The sequence below is a fragment of the Salmo trutta genome, chromosome 24 (assembly GCF_901001165.1).
Source record: "Salmo trutta chromosome 24, fSalTru1.1, whole genome shotgun sequence".
Lineage (NCBI taxonomy): Eukaryota > Metazoa > Chordata > Actinopteri > Salmoniformes > Salmonidae > Salmo > Salmo trutta.
Genome location: NC_042980.1, coordinates 12,627,981 through 12,643,145, shown reverse-complemented (window position 1 = coordinate 12,643,145; position 15,165 = coordinate 12,627,981). Strand labels below are relative to the sequence as shown.

Below are 15,165 nucleotides of genomic sequence, written 5' to 3'. Positions count from 1 at the left end.
CCACCTCTGCAGCACTCCACCAATCAGGCCTTTATGATAGAGTGGCCAGACGGAAGCCACCCCATGTAAAAGGCACCGCTTGGAGTTTGCCAAAAGGCACCTAAAGGACTCTCAGACCATGTGAAATCAAGATTGAACTATTTTGCCTGAATGGCAAGCGTCACGTCTGGAGTAAACCTGGCACCATCCCTACCGTGAAGCATGGTGGTGGCAGCATCATGCTGTGGGAATGTTTTTCAGTGGCGGGGACTGGGAGACTAGTCAGGATCGAGGGAAAGATGAACGGAGCAAAGTACAGAGAGATCTTTGATGAAAATCTGCTCCAGACCACTCAGGAGCTCAGACTGGGACGATGGTTCACCCTCGAAGAAGACAACGACCCTAAACACAAAGTCTCTGAATGTCCTTGAGTGGCCTAACCAGGGCCATGCCTTGAACCCGATCAAACATCTCGAGAGACCTGAAAATAGCTGTGCAGCGACGCTCCCCATCCAACCTGACAGAGCTTGAGAGGATCTGAAGAGAAGAATAGGAGAAACTCCCCAAATACAGGTGTTCCAAGCTTGTAGCGTCATACTCAAGAAGACTCGAGGCTGTAATTGCTGCCAAAGGTGCTTCAACAAAGTACTGAGTAAAGGGTCTGAATACTTATGTAAATGTGATATTTCAGTTGTTTCTTTTAATACATTTTCTAAATACCTGTTTTTGCTTTGTCATTATGGGGTATTGTGTGTAGATTAATGAGATAAAAAAAAAATATTGAATATTGAATAAGGCTACAACGTAACAAAATGTGGAAAAATTCAAGGGGTCTGAATACTTTACGAAAGCACTGTAGGCCTTACTGCAGCTCTGATTGGTTATAGCTTACCGGTCTGTGCAGAGTACAGGCCTGAGTAGTGCCTGTCAATACAATAGAATCGTACTCCGATGCGCTCTGTCTGCAACAAAATCTCTTGCATAGTTCGGTTTGAATTCTAAGTCTTGTATTGTTTGTTTTGTTTTCGGTATGTTACATGGAAAGTGGCAAATTTTGCAAAGATTCGATCCCAATTCCCACAGTAAAGGCACACGTTGATAGTGTTAACTAACAGGGAAAACTTTAGAAAGTTGAGTGAAGTTCAGTCTTGTGCTTCTCTGCACGGGCTGATTTTTCTTATGTACCGCAGTCCCTGGGGAGCTGTGCACCCACGCACACTCGCAGCTTAGAGGGAACTTTGGTCAGAGGTGACAAAATGGACGCCATGTGCACCATCAACATCAGAGAAATAGGTGGAGAAGTCTTCAGGGAACAGTGAGACTCCACATACACATTCTCATTGAGCGAATGGGAAACTTGACAATAAAAGCATACCCAAAGAATCCTCTCATAAAATCCATACGTGACTAGACAAAACATAAAGGCTGATAAAAACCAGTTAAGCCTGTTCTGGTTCATCACCTCATCCACCAGTGGTTAAAACACATGACTTTATGATTTTAAGTAATGACTGTAACATAAGCAAACCTGCAGAACATCTGGGGACCATTGAGAGTGTGTCCATCTGGGACTCATGGAGATGACATCAGTCTAAGAGATGGGACGCAGCTGTTTGCTGCAGTCACTATGTGCTCCAGTAAAAGTAGTCTCCTATGAAGAGGGATCCATAGTAACCAGGAGATGGAACAATGGCCGTCAATGATGCCTACTTCTGCTCTGGGGTGGGGGGGGCAGGGCAGCGGACCTCTGCCAGCCACAAAGGAACAATCACCTAGACACCGTAACACAAAGGAATGCTGAGTAGGGCAGCAGGGCAGTGACAAAGACTACCTGTGCAGACTGGGCACCCGGCACACGACTGTGAACCACAATAGTACTAATGCCTGCCTAGGCAATGCACCAATCAACATGTTCCAAGGTTGGGTGCCCCTTGGCTATGTGCTGTGGCCGAACCATTACACAGCTAACCACCTTAATGCCGTTTTACTGTCTGGAGAAATCTCCACCAGCGGTTCAATGGGAGGTCTTTGGACCATGGACCATAGACCATTAATGTAGCCTTTGATTCCCTAATCCACGGTAAATGGCTTAACTCTGATGACTTGAAATATAATTCTTATTATTTGAGCGTAACAAAGAATACAGAAGGCTTTGAGCTGAATTTTTTCCCCGAAAACCCCTGAATCTGCACTGGATGAAGGAGGCATGGAGGTGTCAAATTGGATTTCAGCCAAATCTGAAGAGCTTACAATAGAGCCAAGACAGAGCCCTCTTCTTCTACTCTGTACCCCCACACATCAGAGGGGTAGAAACTAAGAAGATCTCTTTCAGCTGCACCGAGTCCCTACCTTCCTCCCTTCCTCGCCCTCTCAGTTCTCATTTAGAATTCTGCTCTCTGAAGCCACCACTTTACATGCAGTATTATAATAACATTTACATATTTAGTTTCCGTTACAGAGCCCGTGTCAAAGGCAATCCTTTTTGAAGCCGGTGGCACCTGTGATGGAGTGTGGGTTGGGCTAGGAGAGAGTAATCTCTGAGATGTTTTCAGAAGCTTATCCCGTAGCCACTGTCTGTGTGTCACACGGCACCCTATTCCCCTATACAGCGCACACTTTTGAAGCACATCCTTATAGAGGTGAAGCTGGCATTTAGCAGTAACAACACATTACCAAATAGAGTGGTCTGTTGCTGGTAACATAACATTAAGCACTAGAAATGACTCTGTAGAGTTACTATGTCTCTAGTAGTGTGAGTTGCTCTGTGGTGTCTAATGTGAAAAACAAGTGAAAGAAAGCAAAACAACATTCCGAACCATCTCTTCCTAAAATAATCTGACAGAGTGTGTGCGACTGTGCATCAAAAGTGGTGCACTATATAGGGAATAGGGTGCCATTTGGGACGCATCCATGCACTGTTGCCAAACTCTGTGCAGCTGGAACTGTTGCTAAAATCCCCCAATGGCGCGGGTTAATTTCCCAGCCATAGCAATGAGAGGTAGGGAGAGTGTGACAGCAGTCAGATTAGGGGCTGTGTGTGAGTAAGACATCACTAATTTATGATTAGGCTTCCAATGTTACAGTCATTTGTAATTAAACCCACAGTCTCATTCCCTGTCGCATCTCATTTATATTGGGTGGTTTTTAAATGAATAGAAATGTGATGATGCCCGGACCGGTTGTGTGGCTTTTTGCCAGTCTGACTGCCTTAATAATTCAAAGTCTGCATCCTAAATGGCACCCTATGGGCCCTCGTCAAAATGAGTGCACTATACAGGGAATAGGGTGACATTTGAGATGGAAACAAATGCCACATTTCAATGGAGGCATTGTGACTCAGATACATATACAAAAAAAAATGTCCTATGCAGAATGGATGGAGTAAAAATAAGCTTTACAGACATGTCCTGCTGAGAGACAATACAATTAGGGATTTATTCCAACAGATTTTGGAGGGGCTTACAAGCCACAAGAGTCAATCAAAATCACAGCAAAAATAGGAAAATATCCCCTATAAAGTCCAGTCTTCCAGCAGGGTCTGACTAGACAAGACAAGCAGCAGCCAGAGGGGGATTGTACAAAAATAATTATCATATTGTCAGTGTTATGTTGCGAGTTTGTCTGTGTTTTGATTTGAATGAAGCATATTTGTGCGCTCATGGTGGGTCAATCGACTTGAGTCCTGCTTTGCCCTGAGAAAACGGCAAAACGCTTGTTGATTTTCTGAGCAAAGAAATTTGGTGGTTTGGTTTAATGAGTAGGATTCAGGTTTCTGTCTTCTCACTCAGACAGGTTGGTGTGGATTGGTGTGGATCTGGACCTAGCCAGTTAGCCACAGCTTAATGTGCAGACTGTGCTGCTTGGATTTCCCACAGCAGCAGCTCGATTGTTGCAGGCCAGACACGATGTCCGCTGTAATCACGCACACTGCAAATGATACTTCTGAGCAACACGGATACATTCCCTGCGCATATCTCACATTTTAGCAGGGCTGTGGGACATTAGACAGACTCCACTAATTCACCCCCATAGAAATGGACCCTTTGTTCTCAGGCTAAAAACATCCAACCTGTAACGCCCTGGCCATAGAGAGGGGTTTTTTGTTCTTTATTTTGGTTAGGCCAGGGTGTTATATTGGGTGGGCGTTCTATGTTCTTTTTCTAGGTTTTTTGTATTTCTTTGTTTTGGGCCTGTGTGTGGCTCCCAGTCAGGCACAGCTGAAGTTCGTTGTTGTTGATTGGGAGTCACACAATAGGAGCAGGTTTTTCCTTTGGGTTTTGTGGGGGATTGTTTTCTGTTTTGTTCAGTTGGGACCAGACAGGACTGTTTGCTGTCGTTGCTATTGTTTTGTTCATTTTTGTAGTGTTCTCTTGTTTTTTGAATTAAATATCAAGATGAACACACAACCTCCGCTGCATCTTGGTTTTCTTCCGACGACAGCCGTTACACAACCACCTGAGAAGGGGTCAAACGCTTTTGTATGTGCAGACAGAAAGAAGTCTAAAGGACAAAACAGACGGTTAAAAACAGTGGTCCTATCACCTCTGACCACAGAACATTAGCCGTCATTTTCGGTTCATTTCCCGACGATTCCACATGTTGAATCACCATCGTTTGTAGACACCTAGCAGGTGAGCTGACGTTCTATATTGTGTCTGTCCAGTCCATAATAGTTCAACTTTGAGCCAGCAGGTCAGCAGAGCAACAGAGAGACAGCAGCTATTCCAACTCTTAACTCCTGAAGTCCTGGTAGGAACTCTGCATCACAGCGTGTTAAGGCTAGGGCTGGTACAGCTAAGCAATAAGGCCCGGGGGTGTGGTATATGGCCAATATACCACGGCTAAGGGCTGTTCTTACGCACAACCCAACCTGGAGTGCTTGGATACAGCCCTCAGCTGTGGCATATTTGCCATATGCCACAACCCCCCCGAGGTGCCTTATTGCTATTATAAACTGGTTACCAATGTAATTAGAAGAGTAAAAAGAAATGTTTAGTGTGGAACGAACAGCTAACTGAAGATGGGACGGCCGGGCATTCGTGCAGTTGAGTCGGTTTCTGCTATAACATGGACTTTACGACGCGATGAAACTTTGTTGCTCCTTGCTGAAACAAGCAAGGTGTTGTAGCAAACAAGTCTTTGGTTGCATAGGCAACGCCATCCTCTGGACTCTAATTAGACTCTAGTCTGCCCGGTAACAAGTCACAGGATGCAGTATTCAAACATATCGCCTCAAATCCCTCTCTCACTCTCCTGGCAGATCAACGCCCCCCTTCCTGCAGCAGCACATGCAGTCAGGAGCGGACTTTTTAATTATTATGATTTTGTACGTTATTACAGTGGCTGCGGTCATTTGGCTGACCAATAACCATCATCCAAAATGCCATGACCATCACATCCCTAGTTAAGGAGCTCCAATCAATGACAGCTTGCCTTTCAGCACTTTGGCAACAATCATACTATGGGAATTTCATTACGACTCCTCTCCTCTACGACACGGCCTGGCATCACATCACATCACACCTCTCTCTCTCGCTCTCTTTCTCAGTCTGCCTACTGTCTCTCTTTCTCTCTCTCCCCCTATCACTCTCTATCAGTCAGTCCCTCTCTATCAGTGTGTCCTACAGATTATGAGATTACGACAAGAGGATCAACTGGATAACTCTGGATGACTGTGGGATGTTGTTATACTCTCCATATAGAATGTTTGGTATGAAGCTACAGATAAGGCCACCCTAACCCTATATAGTGCACTACTTTGACCAGAGCCCAATGGGTCCTGGTCAAAAGTAGTGCACAATATAGGGAATAGGATGCCATTTGGTACTCAATCAAAGGTAATGGCTTCATAGTCTCACTCCTATAGTCTCTCTCTATCAAGCATTGATTAATGCACACACAATGTATTAACCTAATTAAGACATCACATTTAACCTACTATAGCCCTCTCGTAAAAGAGCGAGTGGAAAATAATTATCCCAAATTGCACCCTATTCCTTATATACGAAGGGACTAGGGTGCCATTTGGGAAGCAACTCAAGCCCCACTCATATCCCTGGCCCCTGGTGACAGGGCAGAGAACTTGTCTTTCCATGGCATTGCTGTCTGCTCCCAGGGCAACGTAACCAACCATAAAATCAGAGGTGTGAATCCAACTCAGTCCTCAGGGGCAACACTGCATAACAAACTCCTCGTCCGAGAGCAAAGAAGGGGCCGATGGCCCCTGGGCTGTTAGCTTTACGAGGCAGTGAATGTCCGTGAGTGTGTGTTTGTCCGTGTGTGTGTGTGTGTGTATGTGTGTGTGTGCGTGTCCATGCTGTTTGAGCTGCGTCGGACCAAAACAACAGAAGATGTTAAAACAGGTTATGAGTTATTGGAATAATTAGGTCGTTAAATGCAAGAGGCCTTAGTGAATTCTCCACACAATGCCCTGTATGCACTTCTATACTCTTTATATGGCAAAGTTGTAGATTTATCAGCATGCAGTAAAGATGAATGTTTTGTGCACCAAGAGCAAAGTGAGTGTGTAAAATCCACTGTTTATGCACGTTTGTGTACAAACAGCTAGCTGTAGAACACACAGTACAATTCACTCACTCACTCACTCACTCACTCACTCACTCACTCACTCACTCACTCCTCTCAATTTCAATTCAATTCAATTCAAAGGGCTTTAGTGGCATGGGAAACATATGTTAACATTGCCAAAGCAAGTGAGGTAGATAATATACAAATAATATATATCTCTCCTTCTCTCTTTCTGTCTGCTGAATTGACACATCAACGTCTCGTCCACCCCCGTTTTCTTCTCTCCATTTCCCTCTCACTTGGTCAGCCGGGAAAAGGACAGAGTTGTGTGTCAGTCAGTGCCACAGTCACACAGGGCACTGTGGCTTAGCTGGCTCTCTGAGGACCTGAGTCAGGACGTTCTGTGAAGTACAGACACTGTTGGGTCCTAAAGGGTCACAGACTAACACCTTCCTTTCCAGGTTAAGAGATCTTCCTAAGGAGATAATGCAGACACAAAGTCAAGATGAACTAAGTCACATTTGAAGGAAGATTCACTGAGCAAGGATGAAGGAGCACTTCCTCTGATGACCCAATACCAACTCAAACCAGTGTACATGTCCAGATAACTCAAAACCAGTGTACAAGTCCAGATAACCAAAACCAGCATACAAGACCATATAACTCAAATCAGTGTAGACGTCTAGAAAACTCTAACCAGTATACAAGTCCTGATAATATCCCTTCTCCGCATAATGAATCACCCAGAGCCAAGGTTTCTTACCTGCAACAGAGTTGGGCCGCGGCATCATGAGGGACAAGGAGGTGTGTGCTGTGGGGTATGGAACGGGGCCCTCTCGTGGGTGGCTTGGTCCTACTGCTACTCCTCCTGCGGCCCCCGCTGAGGAGCCTGTGGGGTGCTCTGTCCTGGACGGGGTGGGGGTCTCTGGGGGCCCACTGGGGTCTTCCTCCGCCACGGGAGAGCACGTATCGGCCCGCACGCTGGGCGCCAGGCCATGCTGCCCGCTGCTCCTCAGGCTGCCATCTTTACTCCATTCCAGGCTGGAGCCGCTGCGGTCGTCATTCTCCGAGGAGCTTGTGATGGTGGCTGAGAGAGAGAGAGAGAGAGAGAGAGAGAGAGAGAGAGAGAGAGAGAATTAGGGCAGAATTAGGCCAATATCCACTAATAATAAAAACTCAAAAAAGAGCAATTAAGTTTTGGAAACATCTAAAATACAGTGACCCCCTCTCATATCATTACCAAGCCCTGCAATGCCAAGAGCTGAGCAAAGAAAAGAGTCCCCTCATCCAGCTGGTCCTGGGGCTGAGTTCACAAACCTGTTCTACTAACACACTGAAGCCTCAGGACCAGAACATCCAATCAATCAGAATAAACCAAATTACAACACAGTCAAAACAAAACTACATTGCTTATTGGGAAACACAAGCACAAACACAAAGCAAAATGCAGTGCTATCTGGCCCTAAATCGACAGTACACTATGGCTAAATATTTGACCATGGTTACTGATCAAAACCTTAGAAAAACCTTGACAAAGTACAGGCTCAGTGAGCACAGCCTTGCCATTGAGAAGGGTAGACACAGGAAAACCTGGCTCCCTGTAGAGGAAAGGCTGTGCAACCACTGCACAACAGCAGAACCTGAGACGGAGCTGCATTTCCTGACAAAATGTCAAAAATATAAAACAATTAGAGAGTGTCATTTCCCCAAATTTGAAACCCTTATTCAAGGTTTCAAAGACCTCTCTGATGAGGATAGGCTACCCATCCTGTTGGGGGAGGACGCAGAGAGCTGTGGGTTGGCAGCGCACTACATTGCTGCCTGCCATAAGTTGAGGGACAGTGTCTGACAGACCAATAAACCTGCACATGTCCTCAACTGTATGATTATTGTTATTGTTGAATGTATGGTTATATTGACCGTTGGTTATTGTTGTTACTGTTGTCCCGTTGACAATTTTTGATTCTCATTTTTATTTATTTTTATATTGTAAATATCCAAAGTAAGCTTTGGCAATATGTACATTGTTACGTCATGCCAATAAAGCGAATTGAATTGAATTGAGAGAGAGAGAGAGAGAGAGAGAGAAAATCGGTGCAGTAAGTCATTGTCATTATCAGGAATTCTCTGCACCTTGATACGGAGTGAAACGACATTGTGCTATAATGGAGAAGTTATGAGTCTTTAGCATTTCCACTCTGTTTTCATTGACCTCATCAACACCCTCCACCTGATCTGATATTTACCAATAAATGTAGTTCCAACTAATGAGAATTATCCAGAGCTGGCATGGTGAGGTAGATTTAGATCAATAGAGCCTGCCCCAAGTTTTTTAGTCTGTATTAACCACCATTATTTTCCCTTATTAAAGGTATCTTGAATGGAGTAGCTTACAATACTCAAAAGTGTACACTGTACATCAAATATGTTTGCCTCCAAACAGTACTGTCATCTATCTAATAGAACACGGTGTGATCAAACTGAAGTTGATACTGTAGTAGGGTTGCAAAATTACGGTTACTTTCCCAAAATTCCCAAATTTTCCAAAAATTCAGGATGGAAGGTTCCCGGAATCAGGAGAGAATAAGCAAGGAATCCTCCAACCAAGATCTCTGGGAAACCTGTGAATTCTGGGAAAGATACCATTTGACTTCAAACTTCCATTTGAAGAGTTTAGACAGGTGTGTGCTTACATGAAAGCAAATCCCCTTTTAATCCTCTCCTCAGGCTTGGCTGACCATGCTAAACAGAATCACTAAAAGTGGTGTGGAAAGGCAAAAGCCACCAACTGGCAGCTGGGCTCCAAAACATGGGAATGCTTCCCAAATTTGACTGTCAAAAGTAGCACACTACATAGGGAATAGGGTGTCATTTGGGATGCTCCCATGTGCAGTCAGAGGAAATGCGTCTGTTTTTGGCAGCTTTAGAGTAGGCCCACTGTACCACATAGCTAATCTGGATTTCATAACGGTGCTGTGTGTTGCATCGTCACTAATAATAACATAACAAATACGTCTGGGATAACTAGCCTGATGCTTGTGCAAATATTCAGCATCTCAGAAATCCCTAAATGTTGTAATATTTGATACAGTGATTTGATTCACAAAGATCGACCAAAGTGGTCTGAATAAAAAGGTAAAACAGCCTACCTTCTTACACTAGCTTTACCATCTCCTCACTCTGCTTTAGAACATGAATAACTGGTTATCACCATTATGTACAACATGAATAACTGGTTATCGCCGTTATTTACAACATTAATAACTGGTTATCACCGTTATTTACTTAAGTGATAATGCCCTCGAAGTCGGTGTTTGGAGGATATATTGGCACGGGTGTTGTTAGGCCCGAGATGAAGTCGAGGACCGGCTTCGAGGGGATTATCACTTTTATACAACGGGTTACCAACATATTCAAATAATGGTTGGCATATTTTCAGTAAAAATGTTATTTTGATTTATTTATTTCTACTATTTCATCCTTCCACAAGATACAGTCCCAACAAAAGTCTAGGGTTCCTACCCAAGCTGGCTGGTCGTTCTTTCTATTGGTTCGGTTGCCAGAGACTCGACCCAGTCGTTCCGTCTTTTTGTTCTGTATCTAGAGACGTGACCCAGTCGTTCCGTCTTTTTGTTCTGTATCTAGAGACGTGACCCAGTCGTTCCGTCTTTTTGTTCTGTATCTAGAGACGTGACCCAGTCGTTCCGTCTTTTTGTTCCGTATCTAGAGATGTGACCCAGTCGTTCAGTCTTTTTATTCTGTATCTAGAGACGTGACCCAGTTGTTCTGTCTTTTTGTTCTGTATCTAGAGACGTGACCCAGTCATTCTGTCTTTTTGTTCTGTATCTACAGACGTGACCCAGTTGTTCAGTCTTTTTGTTCTCTATCTAGGGACGCTACCCAGTCATTCGTTCTAAATGTTCCATTGCCATCCTGACTGGAAACGTTCTTATCCTATGTTTGCTAGCTAGCCAACTACAGCTAACTTACAGTCCTGTCAAACAGTGCAGCCAGAATAACAACAAAGTAACTAGATTTTTTGGTTACTACATGATTCCATATGTGTTATTTCATAGTTTTGATGTCTTCACTATTATTCTACACTGTAGAAAATAGTACAAATAAAGAAAAATGTTTATTTGACGTGGGCTATGGCCAAACAGTAGCCTGTGTGAAGTTGGGTTAATAAACCTCTGTCTGGACAATTGTTGGTCGTGCTGCACCTCGCTCCGCGGGTAATATTACATTACATTGGAACGATTTGATTAGTGTATTGTTAGCTAGCTACATAGTTGTATCTGCTGTCTTTGTATCAAGGATAAAGGTGTAGCTCTGAGGAAATAACAAGGTTAGCTAGCCAGCTGTATTCGTTCGTTCGCGCTGTTTTCGAAACGGCGTCAACACCATAACACCACCGCCACTGCTAGCTAGCCAACTTTACCAATTAGCAGTACTGTAGAAACTATATACATTACAACGGAACGATTTGACTAGTGTAATGTTAGCTAGCTACATAGTTGTCTTTGTATCAAGATAAAGGCGTAGTACAGAGTAACTATCGAGGTTAGCTAGCCAGCTACATTTTCTAACATAGTCTACAACGTGCCCACTGCTAGCTAGCTAACCCTAGCTAGCTGTATCATTTTTAGTCAATAAGATTTTTGCAACGTAAGCTTAACTTTCTGAACATTTGAGATGTGTAGTCCACTTGTGTAGCTAGCAGGACTGACTTTGTGTTAGCTAGCCAATGTTTAATTACTTATGCGTTATGAACTAGACACGGACACGAATGATCCATTGGTAGCTTGTTGTTACCAAGTATTGGTGGTAACCGTGTGTTATAGGATGCTAGCATGCTAGTTAGCTATGGTGTCATAGGACACGGTGCACTAGGTGGGTTTTCACGGAAGAATACTGTACCAAGTTATCTAGCGGAATAAACTAAGTTTGAGCTTATTCCTGAAAACATTGAACCACTGTAGTTTACATCAATTTTAATTTCTAGTGGTAGCTAGAAAAGTTATATTTTAGCATTTTAGTGTTTCAGTGAATTGTTAGTGAGGGAGGCCCTGCTCTCTCCCTTCCCCAGTTGTTTAGTTAATTTGTCATGCCAATCTCCTTTGCATTAGCGTAGCCTCTCCTGTAGCCTATCAACTATGTGTCGGTCTATCCCTGTTCTCTCCTCTCTGCACAGGCCATACAAACGCTTCACATCGCGTGGCCGCTGCCACTCTAACCTGGTGGTCCCAGCGCGCACGACCCACGTGGAGTTCCAGGTCTCCGGCAGCCTCTGGAACTGCCGGTCTGCGGCCAACAAGGCAGAGTTCATCTCAGCCTATGCTACCCTCCAGTCCCTTGACTTCTTGGCGCTGACGGAAACATGGATTACCACAGAAAACACTGCTACTCCTACTGCTCTCTCCTCGTCTGACCACGTGTTCTCGCACACCCCGAGAGCATCTGGTCAGCGGGGTGGTGGCACTGGAATCCTCATCTCTCCCAAGTGGACATTCTCTCTTTCTCCCCTGACCCATCTGTCTCCGGGCAGCCGAGCGGAAATGGAGGAAAACTAGCCTCCCTGCGGACCTGGCATCTTTTTGCTCCCTCCTCTCTACATTTTCCTCCTCTGTTTCTGCTGCTAAAGCCACTTTCTACCACTTTAACTTCCAAGCATCTGCCTCTAACCCTAGGAAGCTCTTTGCCACCTTCTCCTCTCTCCTGAATCCCCCCCCCCCCCGCGGATGAAGGTCGACGACATCCGATCCTCGTTTGTTAAGTCAAACGACACCGCTGGTCCTGCTCACATTGCCCTACCCTATGCTTTGGCCTCTTTCTCCCCTCTCTCTCCAGATGAAATCTTGCGTCTTGTGACGGCCGGCCGCCCAACAACCTGCCCGCTTGACCCTATCCCCTCCTCTCTTCTCCAGACCATTTCCGGAGACCTTCTCCCTTACCTCGCTCATCAACTCATCCTTGACCGCTGGCTACATCCCTTCCGTCTTCAAGAGAGCAAGAGTTGCACCCCTTCTCAAAAAACCTACACTCGATCCCTCCGATGTCAACAACTACAGACCAGTATCCCTTCTTTCTTTTCTCTCCAAAACTTGAACGTGCCGTCCTTTGCCAGCTCTCCTGCTATCTCTCTCAGAATTACCTTCTCGATCCAAGTCAGTCAGGTTTCAAGGCTGGTCATTCAACTGAGACTGCTCTTCTCTGTGTCACGGAGGCTCTCCGCACTGCTAAAGCTAACTCTCTCCCCTCTGCTCTCATCCTTCTAGACCTATCTGCTGCCTTTGATACTGTGAACCATCAGATCCTCCTCTCCACCCTCTCCGAGTTGGGTATCTCCGGCGCGGCTCACTCTTGGATTGCGTCCTACCTGACAGGTCGCTCCTACCAGGTGGCGTGGCGAGAATCCATCTCCGCACCACGTGCTCTCACCACTGGTGTCCCCCAGGGCTCAGTTCTAGGCCCTCTCCTATTCTCGCTATACACCAAGTCACTTGGCTCTGTCATATCCTCACATGGTCTCTCCTATCATTGCTACGCAGACGACACACAATTAATCTTCTCCTTTCCCCCTTCTGATAACCAGGTGGCGAATCGCATCTCTGCATGTCTGGCAGACATATCAGTGTGGATGACGGATCACCACCTCAAGCTGAACCTCGGCAAGACGGAGCTGTTCTTCCTCCCAGGGAAGGACTGCCCTTTCCATGATCTCGCCATCACGGTGGACAACTCCATTGTGTCCTCCTCCCAGAGTGCTAAGAGCCTCGGCGTGACCCTGGACAACACCCTGTCGTTCTCCGCTAACATCAAGGCGGTGACCCGATCCTGTAGGTTCATGCTATACAACATTCGCAGAGTACGACCCTGCCTTACACAGGAAGCGGCGCAGGTCCTAATCCAGGCACTTGTCATCTCCCGTCTGGATTACTGCAACTCCCTGTTGGCGGGGCTCCCTGCCTGTGCCATTAAACCCCTACAACTCATCCAGAACGCCGCAGCCCGTCTGGTGTTCAACCTTCCCAAGTTCTCTCACGTCACCCCGCTCCTCCGCACACTCCACTGGCTTCCAGTTGAAGCTCGCATCTGCTACAAGACCATGGTGCTTGCCTACGGAGCTGTGAGGGGAACGGCACCTCCGTACCTTCAGGCTCTGATCAGGCCAACACCCAAACAAGGGCACTGCGTTCATCCACCTCTGGCCTGCTGGCCCCCCACCTCTGCGGAAGCACAGTTCCCGCTCAGCCCAGTCAAAACTGTTCGCTGCTCTGGCACCCCAATGGTGGAACAAGCTCCCTCACGACGCCAGGACAGCGGAGTCAATCACCACCTTCCGTAGACACCTGAAACCCCACCTCTTTAAGGAATACCTGGGATAGGATATAGTAATCCTTCTAACCCCCCCCCCCCAAAAAAAAGATATAGATGTACTATTGTAAAGTGGTTGTTCCACTGGATATCATAAGGTGAATGCACCAATTTGTAAGTCGCTCTAGATAAGAGCGTCTGCTAAATGACGTAAATGTAAATGTAAAAACCCTTGAATGAGTAGGTGTGTCCAAACTTTGACTGGTACTGTGTATCCCCAAAAATTATGCTGATTCAGAATTTTGACTGGCTGAGAAACACTGCCTGCCTGTCTGTCTCGTTCTGACTCTCATCACGTTCATTACTATGGGACAGCGGGAGATCACATTTGAATATTGAAACAATGTTGCAAATGTCGGCGAGACAGACAGCAAGGTATAATCAAATCTCCGCTGTTGAAAACTAAATGTTAGCGTAAAAGAAATGTGAGATAATGTCTAGATGCTTTTTAATTTAAAAATATATATATATTTTACCTTTTATTTAACTAGGCAAGTCATTTTTAGAGTGGAGATCAAGTTTATAAATTGCCTGGCTGAGATGATGAGATAGTGAAATGCGCAGTCAGATGGAACAGAGTAAATGGGCATTTTAACATCATAGATTTAGCCGGTGGCAACTTGTGGAATAGACACCGGCTGGAATGCGGTTTTAACCAATAACCAATCAGGATTAGACCCACCTGTTGTATAAAACATTAATAACTTGTCATGACCATTAATTACAACAGGAATAACTGCTTATGACCATTCCTATGACCCTCTTAAGTCCCCTCCTTGCGATGCCCTCCCTCCCTCCCTCGGCCCCACCCCACAACAGCAGCTGCAGGTTTTCATATGTCAACACACACTCTGCAGTAGGCTCCATACCATCCCACCCAACGTGCTGTTTAAAAACCAGCCAAATTAATATGGGTTTTTGAAGTAAATGATTCCTTGCGTTCTCTTATCCTGCTTCTTCCACAGTCCGTTTCAACCACTTCAAAGGTCCTGACTACTATTCATCAGAGCTGGGAATCAGTCTCATGGACACAACATCTATGTCCCAAATGGCACCCTGTTCCCTACATAGTGCACTATTTTTGACCAGAGCCCTATGAAATAGGGTGCCATTAGGAACGCAACCTACTTGGCTTCTCCCTGTGCCTTTTAAATAACCCAAGAAGCCCTACTCACTAGGGGGAAGTTCCGGACCAATGTTATAGCTTGTCCTCCGCCGACAAACAGAATTTTGAGTGTTTGAAGGAGAAACCATGAGGCCGCTAGACTTGGCTAGAAGCAT

At 45.4% G+C, this 15,165-nt stretch overlaps 1 protein-coding gene across 9 annotated transcripts in view; it reads right to left on the bottom strand.

Moving 5' to 3' along the window:
* LOC115160706 (protein TANC1) overlaps positions 1 to 15,165 on the bottom strand; it is a 286,753-nt gene that overhangs the window by 108,173 nt on the left and 163,415 nt on the right. For all 9 annotated transcript variants that reach the window (XM_029710993.1, XM_029710992.1, XM_029710995.1 and 6 more), the window contains one exon: positions 7,271 to 7,594. In XM_029710993.1, the coding sequence (XP_029566853.1) occupies positions 7,271 to 7,594 (324 nt within the window). The remainder of the gene's footprint in view (positions 1 to 7,270; positions 7,595 to 15,165) is intronic.